General features: G+C 32.7%; 1 protein-coding gene across 1 annotated transcript in view; it reads left to right on the forward strand.

The window, feature by feature from the left end:
• The first annotated feature begins 3784 nt into the window (after nt 1-3784).
• LOC116025894 (serine/threonine-protein kinase MHK) overlaps nt 3785-9038 on the forward strand; it is a 7173-nt gene continuing 1919 nt past the window's right edge. The window contains exons 1-17 of the mRNA XM_031267268.1: nt 3785-4003; nt 4878-5249; nt 5334-5412; nt 5627-5695; nt 5822-5911; nt 6139-6277; nt 6372-6474; nt 6566-6618; nt 6925-6991; nt 7305-7413; nt 7558-7623; nt 7721-7789; nt 7894-7954; nt 8091-8195; nt 8523-8554; nt 8684-8729; nt 8891-8966. Coding sequence (XP_031123128.1) covers nt 5242-5249; nt 5334-5412; nt 5627-5695; nt 5822-5911; nt 6139-6277; nt 6372-6474; nt 6566-6618; nt 6925-6991; nt 7305-7413; nt 7558-7623; nt 7721-7789; nt 7894-7954; nt 8091-8195; nt 8523-8554; nt 8684-8729; nt 8891-8966 — 1172 coding nt within the window. The 5' untranslated portion in view covers nt 3785-4003; nt 4878-5241. The remainder of the gene's footprint in view (nt 4004-4877; nt 5250-5333; nt 5413-5626; nt 5696-5821; nt 5912-6138; nt 6278-6371; nt 6475-6565; nt 6619-6924; nt 6992-7304; nt 7414-7557; nt 7624-7720; nt 7790-7893; nt 7955-8090; nt 8196-8522; nt 8555-8683; nt 8730-8890; nt 8967-9038) is intronic.

The raw sequence follows: 9038 nt of genomic DNA on the forward strand, positions 1-9038 counted from the left end.
AGTGATATCATACATTCCAATGTCATTATCAAACACTATTGATTGAACCCGAGTTTCTTGCATTTAGATATAGCATTTACAATGATGTTAGTGGTGAATGAGAGCATCTTCATAATAATAATAATAATAATAATAATAATAATGAGAAATTTTTTACTATTTATTTACAGTTTCATCCACAACACTACATGCAATGATACAAGTATAGATGAACAGATTATACAATAGATATATTTACATAACGATATGAGAACCACAACATTACTTACAAGGATACAAGTATAGATGAACAGATTATACAATAGATATATTTACATAACGATATTGAAGTTATACTAATTAATGAGTATACCATCATTGATTTAAAAAAAATTGTAATCATTATGATTACAAATACAAATAATAGAATTAGCATGATAATATTTTGACAATCATACCTATACAATGTCAAGTAGGTGGTGTGTTGCAGAATATGTTAGGTTTAGTTTTAGGTGAACACCAGTGAGAAGGGGAGGAGTTTATATACTGTTATTTTGGGTAGAATAATGATTTAGTTAGGAATCTATACAAAATTGTATTATAGAATCCTATTAAGACTTCGATATTCTAATTTTAAGTTAGGAATCTATACAGAATTGTATTATAGAATATTGCCAATTTGTCTAAAAACTGCAATAAAGAAACAAATTGTCTAAAGAATTTAATGTTAAACTTTCATTATATTTAACGGAAAGAATTTGGTAAAATTATAAATGATTCGGATATATTAGGAATTTTATTTGAGGTTGCACAATAAGAAGAACACAAAGTACAATATGTTATAGCAGACTATTACACCGACATTTTTTTAGTTCTAGTTAGGGGTCTAACATTATTGGCTCTTATTATAAGTGTAGATAATGAGGAAGGAAAATTTATGTGTATTTTATACATAATAAAATAGGCGCGTAGGCTATTATAAAAATAAATTTGCTCACCATTAAATCTCAAATGAACTGGATTAAATGCTGAAGAACCAATAGTTGTTTGCAGTACCAACTCATTTTCTAAAAAAACAAAAAAAAAATCAGTATTTATACAATTCTCATAGAATGATTTACCTAATATGGTAAAATATGGTAATACAATTCCTATTCGTACTACTATTGTAAATTAAAATGGGGTAATAGAATCCTAATAAAATATATTCTTTTTTTTTCACTCTCCTATTCGTAATACAATTCTAGATTAATATTACTAATCGTAATAATACAGTATATATAATTCCATGTAACGCATTCTATACTATTAAAAAGAAAATAAAAACAAAATCCTCAATTTTAACCTCTCACCCAAAACAGCCCTATACTACTAAGGTTTACGTAATATTGTAAAATATGGTAATACAATTCCTATTCGTACTACAATTGTAAATTAAAATGTGGTAATAGAATCCTCATAAAATATATTCTTTTATACGAATCATTCTATGAGAATTGTCTATATACTGATCCTTTTATGTTTTTTTTTTTAAGAAAATGAGTCGGTATTGCAAATAACTGTTGGTTCTTCAACATTTAATCCACTTCATTCGAAATTTAATAGTGAACAATTTATTTTTCTAATAGCTTATACGCGCCTATTTTCTTTTCTATAAAATGCAGTCATAAATTTTCCTTCCTTCCTCAATGTAGTTATAACAAATCCGATGCACGGGTGGAAATACTAGTTATATTTAACAATATTATGCAAACCTTATAGGAATGTTTTGGACGAGAAGTTAAAATGAAAGATTTTATTTTTATTAAATAAAATAAAATTTTGAGCTATTACATAAAAGTGCCAATTTTTTAATTTTATATATGAAATTAAAAACCCAATAAATCATCGAAAATTTACAAGGCCTTAGAACCCAAGCAAACTCTCTGAGAAGCCATGTATACTATACTTAATTCTTCAATCCTAAGTCCAAAATCCGAAACGTGTTCACAAATTAAAAGGGGAAAGTATAGTAGCACTTCCAATTGACAAAAATACCCATAACCAATTTGGACTAAATTGCACTCTCACAACGGATTCCACGCAACAATTTGATAAATCGTTGCAGGCCATTCTTCATTTAAATTAGAGTTAATTATTAAAATGGTCCATGGATTATAGCAAAATTAACAATTTGATTCTTGACTTCTTTTTTTTTTACCTAATTAAGTTTTCAACTTTAAAACTTTTAACCAATTTAGTTCATCGTTTGTTTAGCCATCAGACATCAATTTAATTTGAGGGTATTGCTAGAATTTCACGTTGTGTAAGGATCAGAGAAGATGGAATTCAGAACAGAACTCAAGACGGCGTCGTTTGACTCAGAGCCGTTAGTGACAGTTGGGAAGTTGACCCTAAACGCAGTCGTTTGAAAGGATTCGTTGGTGGCAGTTGAGTTTCCTCCAGATGACGTCGTTCTCCCTTGCCAGCAACCTGATCCGTTGGAATAATCTGTTTGCAGCTCAGCTGTATTCTTGCAGTATTTCGCAGTATTCTAGCTTAGTTTTGGCCGGTATTTAAATCCATCTGTATTAAGGAACAATTTATGTTGAGATTTATGATAATTTCCCTTCTCTTCTCTATTCTCTCTTCTCTCTTCCCTAAACCCTAATTTCTTCACTCTCTACCTTCCCTATCCCCTGAATCTGCTGTTCTATTCTCTGAGAGCATTGCACGTTGCTTCCCGGGCTACTTGGGACCATATTGATAATTTTGTTATAGTTAAGGAACCATTTCAGTAATTAACTTTTCCGTTTAATAAAATAGAAAATAGTGCATGTGATGTGAAATTCCAACAATACCCTTGAATTAAACAAAATTCTGACGTGGACCAAACAAAAGACCAAATTGATTAAGATTTTCAAAGTTAAAAATTTAGTTAGGCAAAAAAATAGTCAAGAACTAAATTGATAATTTCACTATACTCATGGGATTGTTAACTCTTTAAATAAGAGAAAATACCAATTTGAATCCCACAACTATTACCAAAATGACAATTTTGGTCCACATGTTTCATTTCTACCAATTTTGGTCACACGACTATTGTTTAGTACCAATTTTGGTCCCACGACTACTGTTTTAGTGCAAAAATTCATCGCGCCGGTCACCCATCCGTTTAAAACGTGCCAAAATCTAAAATTTTTGAAGGTATTTTCGTCATTTTCAACTCAATATCCCAAATTTGAGTATGAATAAAGAGATTTAAGCCCTAAGATCGATCACAATTCACAATTCTCTTCCTCAAATAAGGTAAAATGAGGAGGAAAACTGCGAATTTTGATCGATTTTAGTACTTAAATCCATTTATTCATACTCAAATTAAGATATTAAGTTGAAAATGGTGAAAATACGCTTAACAATTTTAGATTTTTGCACGTTTTAAACGGATGGGTGACCGGCGCGATGAATTTTGGCACTAAAACAATAGTCGTGGATGAAAATTGGTACTAAAACAATAGTCGTGGGACCAAAATTGGTATTTGCTCCTTTAAATAACTATGGTAAATATGTTGGAATTCGTCAAAGGAGGGTAGTTTCGTAAAACTCATCCTCAACTAGGACCAGTTGCTTTTCCCCACCACTAAGCATCTTTTGATAAATTTATACACAAGAAAAAAATATAAAATAAAAAGGATAAACAAGATATTAGAAGAATATCCTTCCTTTTTAATTACTAAAAAAGAAATATTATATTCTCCGATTTTCAAATTTTTTAAAATTTTCTTTTATCATTTTGTTTTTGTTTTTGTTTCTTCTCAAAACGCCTCTGCGGGTTTTGCTGTTACATGCCGACGCCAGTAATCCAAATTTTCTCTCTCCACAGAATTCATTCTTCTTTCTCTCACTACCCCTCTCTCTTGTTTTCAACGACAAGCCTCTTGCATTATCAATCACAGTGTTTAGTTTCATCTCTCTCTCTCTATCTCTCTCTACAATTCTCTTTCTCTCTCTAGATCCTTCCTGTTTCTCTGCGATACATCAGCCGGTGAGTTCAATCTCTCTGTATCTACGGATTTCCATGCGGACCTTTGAATTTCACTGTCTCGGGAATTTCCTTTTGCTGCTTTGAATTGTAAATATTTTTTAATTTGAATTGCATTGTGTCAATTACTTGTATTCGAATTTATTCTTTATTTATTTATTTTTTAAAAAATAAATTTTACTCTGTTTTTGGTTTTCGGTTATTTACTCATTGGCTCTGGAAATTTTCAAGGCCATCTGTTGAGAGTATGTTTAATAATGTATGGTATTGCTGATGAATTATCCTTTGTTCAAGTTTAATTGGCTGTTTGAGATATCTCAGGAGTGAAGTTTAAATCCCAACTCCTCTTCTATTAATTTAGCTGCGGCGTTTTCTTTCTGATTGATGTTTGATCATCATATTCATTAGTTTCGTTCAATTGTATTGTTTGGAATGTCGGATTTTCTATAATTATGTGCCTTGGCAGTTGGACAGTATATCTGTTCAATCTCATTAGTAATACCACACTTGAGGCTGTTCTTGTTTGGTTTACAAAATCGGAGTAACTTTATGCTTCACAAGAAGATAACAACTAAAAATTTTTGAAGTTTTCAACTGAAAGACATGTTCTTGATTCAAAAGAAGCTCAGTAAACTTTAGCTGTGCCTTTCTATTTGATTCTCTTTCTATGATTATTAAAGTAAACTCAAGGGAGCCACATATTTCAGATTTTTGCCTCTCTCTCTCTCTCTTTTGTTTTGTTTTGTTTTTTTTTGTTTTTAAAATTTTTTTTTTTTTTCTGGTTCAATACTAGATTTTACAAATCCTATTGCCAAAGAAGTAGAGATGATGCACCTAGACTCTCTTTTTGTGGCTGACTTTCATGAACTTTTGACAGGTGAAAGACTTGAAGTTTGGAAAAGAAATGTGTTGCATTTTACAAGCTTTCTTGGATGTAGCTGACCTCTTCTTGTAGTCTACTTGCAACACGGATCTGACTGAAACAGTGGTTTGTTTTAGATGATAACCACTGGTTGCAGCTTGTGAAGGCTGCAGTTAAGAATGTTGATAATTTTTTTGTTGATGCCTTGCAATGAAAACTGGGCCTTCTACAATTCCTTGTATTATATGATGCACATATGCTCTGATAGATGTTATCAGCCAAGTAAAAAACACTGTGTTGACAACAGTGTAGAAACCTCTATCAGGACATTAGAAGTCCATTGAGAGAAATTGCTTTGTCACTTGCTGTAAATCTGACAATGGAAAAGTGAGTTTTCTTGAGAACTTCATTTGAGTTTACTTTCCTTGGTATGTTTTTTGTCTGATGTTCTTTCTCAATTATTACATTCAGATACAAGATACTGAAAGAACTTGGGGATGGAACATGTGGTACTGTATATAAAGCTATTAACATGAGAACCTCTGAGATCGTAAGTAAATGTTTATTTGATCTAATAATACTTCTCTATTCTTTCAACTATGCATGCATTTTGTTATTTTCTGTTTACGTCTTTTGGTGATGACATCAGGTGATGTAAGAGAAATGTCCTGCAAAGTCTTATGAGTGAATCATTTAAATCCAAACTTTCTGCAGAACTTCTTTTTGCCATCAAATGCAAGTTTAGATTCTTGTTTTTGTTGCAGGTTGCGGTTAAGAAAATGAAGAGAAAATTTTATGATTGGGTAGAGTGCATAAATCTGCGAGAAGTAAAGGTGAGTGCTGTTGCTCTCATTTGAAGATGCACTGATCTTTCAATGTTGTGATAGTCAATCTAGTGCATTGCAATAACAGAGATGTTCGCGTGTGCTAGTTAATATCTGCCATCTTCTTTTGTGCAGTCTCTCTGTAAACTGAATCATCCTAATATCATCAAGTTGAAGGAGATTGTGAGGGAGAATAATGAGCTATTCTTCATATTCGAATACATGGTTGGTGTAGTTTGTTTCCTTTCATACCTAATTTCCTCATTGTATATGCTATAAGATTTGTATGTTTTCTCATTAATGAAAGAATCCTAAATGCCTGTATTGTTATCTCACTCTTGACACAATTCATAATGAGCTATTCTTAGCTGCTTAATTCATTACACACAACATAGACATGTATTTAATATCATTTAAATGCTAATATCAATTGGATGTTGTGGATTATCTAGGAACACAATTTGTACCAAACCATGAAAGACCGGCAAAGACCTCTCTCAGAGGAAGAAATCAGAGGGTTGTTGTCTCAGTTGTTGCAGGGACTTGCTCATATACATAGAAATGGATATTTTCATCGGGATTTAAAACCTGGTATTATGTATTTTAAATGTTTATGCATTAGGTGCAGTTCAATCTTGTTTGCTAAGCTGTTAATCCAAGTTATTATCTTTCTTTCTGCCTCCAGAGAATTTACTTGTGACCAATGACATAATGAAAATTGCTGACTTTGGACTCGCAAGAGAAGTGTCTTCAATGCCTCCTTTCACAGATTATGTTTCCACTCGCTGGTGAGTTATCTTTACTATACTGGGTTGGCATCTTTCTCTATCTGCTATAGATATATCATCTGTAGTGGTTGGCTTTCTGTGACTGTTATAGGTACCGAGCACCAGAAGTCTTGCTACAATCTTCATCATACACACCTGCCATAGGTATGGAATATCTACTATCTTCCAATCATAAAAGCTTCTTAATGATTGGAGTTGCCTTATTTTCTGTCTGATAGTAGACAAATTCTTGTATCTTTTAAAAAGTATCATTCAGTTGGTCCTTTTCTGATTTTGGATTTTATGATATAGGCTTTAATTGGCCAAATTATCCATTGTGTATTTCTCATTTTCACAATTGAATATTTAGCTCCAACTGCTGCTTCTGCATACATTTTATGCATTTTGTGATTTTGTGCATATTATTTGATCATTGGGCTGATGACTAACATATGCATACAACTAACACAGATATGTGGGCAGTTGGTGCAATACTTGCTGAACTTTTCACTTTGTGCCCAATTTTCCCCGGTGAAAGGTGAATGTTATAACCCAAGATCATATTTATGCGTAGAAGTGTTAAGTGCAGTTTTCTCCTCTCTTGAAAAGTTGAACTACTTTCTACCCTTGTTTTTGTTGTCATTTAGAGTGTTCATATGGTGCTTGCTAATATTCTTATTTGAAGAATTTTTTTTTATTTATATCAGCTTAGACTTTTGATGTTAATACTTTGCTCATATTTATTTATTAAAGAACTCAGCATTCATTAATAATTTACTCTCCACTGGTTAAGCTGAAATTGTTGATCAATGTTCTTTAGGTCCTAATGAAAAATGTTTTTCTTATGCCAGTGAAATGGATCAACTGTATAAAATATGCTGTGTTCTTGGCACTCCAGATTGGAATGCCTTTCCTGAAGCGAGAAACATCTCCCGTTTGATTGATATCAGTTACCTTCATGTGAGTGAATTACATGCTTTTATTTAGTTTTGAAAAAGCTCTTTGTTACCTTTATAATCTCCCTTTCTCAACATTTCAACATACACAACTCTCATCTTGTCAAAAGTGGAACTCATGTATTTCGTTTCCATTCGCTTTTGGTAGATTATGCCAGTAAATCTTTCTGATATGATACCCAATGCAAGCTTGGAAGCTATTGATTTGATTGAGGTAGTCTTTGTTAATAGGAATGCCTAATCCCAATGTTTATAGCATAAAATTAGATTTAAATGGGTTCTGATGCTGATTTCCTTTCTTTACCAAATAGCAACTCTGCTCATGGGACCCATTGAGGAGGCCTACTGCTGACCAGTGCTTGCAGCATCCCTTTTTCCATGTAATACGTTTCTCAAGTTTGTCAATGGGTTGAATTCTCAAATTTTTGTTATTGGTTTCTGTCCATGAAACTGGATAAAGCCCCTGACTCTTGCTAATAAACAGGCTGGAACATGGATTCCACATTCATTGGGTGATCCACTGCAGCTAAAGTTAAGTAATGATGGTGAGTATTGATGATACATTTTCAAAGAAGTTTTTATATATTTTAGTCTCTATATAGTAAAACTATATATTTTAGTCTCTATATAGTAAAACTAGTTGTTGTTGTTGTTGTCTTTTTTTTTTTTTTTTAAATGCAGGGTCAAAACCAAATCTTGAGTTGAACCTTTGGGATTTTGGCATGGAAAGAGATGACTGTTTTCTTGGTTTGACTTTGGCAGTGAACCCCAGTTCTTCTAGCCAGGGTAAAAATTGTTCTTTAGGTTCATGTTTCTTGATGGGATTGCTTACTTTGGTTGATTCAATCATGCTATTGTGATTAGAGATTATTTTGTTTTGGAGCATGCTACTTTAAATTTTAAGATTCTTATCCTTTTCTATTTGGAAAGTCAATTCTGGTCATAGTAGACTGTTTTCACCAATTTTGGCTAACCGCTGGATTTTGCTCCACTTGTGTTAAAAGAGATGGATGCTAGATTGTTGAATCTGTTGTGAACCTTTTTTTTTTCCTCTCTCTCTCTCTCTCTTAAATGAATCTATGCTCAGTTGATTGTCTGGATTTATTTCTACAGAAATAGAGACCAAAAAACAAGCTGCAGTAAAGGTGAGAGATTCTGTATGTGTTGTATAATCACTTTTAGTTACTGTATGAAGTGATGCCTTATAGTGAATTCCTGGTTATAGAACATATACTCTGTTGCAGTTCTAAGAACTTGTGATTAAAAATGAACAGGATATGCTTTTATGCTCAGGATTCCAGGACCACTCACAGCAATCAGGTAAACATTATCTTCTATTGCATAACATATCATAGTTTCCTGTATGAATGACGAATGAGTTATTATTTAACACTTACTTTTAAGAAGAGTTTGACATTATATATATATCTATAGAGATATGCCATCTGGCATCTGATCTGCTTGCTACTGCTGCCTTTCAGTTGTTTGGTCATTGCTTCCTTCTGATCAGCATAGAATTTCGGCACCAATGGAGTCCTCTTTGTCATTGTCATTCAGGTTTAGTTACAACTATTTAATTGCAGTTTTCCTTCTCTTCCTGTTTGCCCCCCCCCCCCCCCCCCCCCCCCC

Source organism: Ipomoea triloba, chromosome 7, assembly GCF_003576645.1.
Source record: "Ipomoea triloba cultivar NCNSP0323 chromosome 7, ASM357664v1".
In the NCBI taxonomy this organism is placed as follows: Eukaryota; Viridiplantae; Streptophyta; class Magnoliopsida; order Solanales; family Convolvulaceae; genus Ipomoea; species Ipomoea triloba.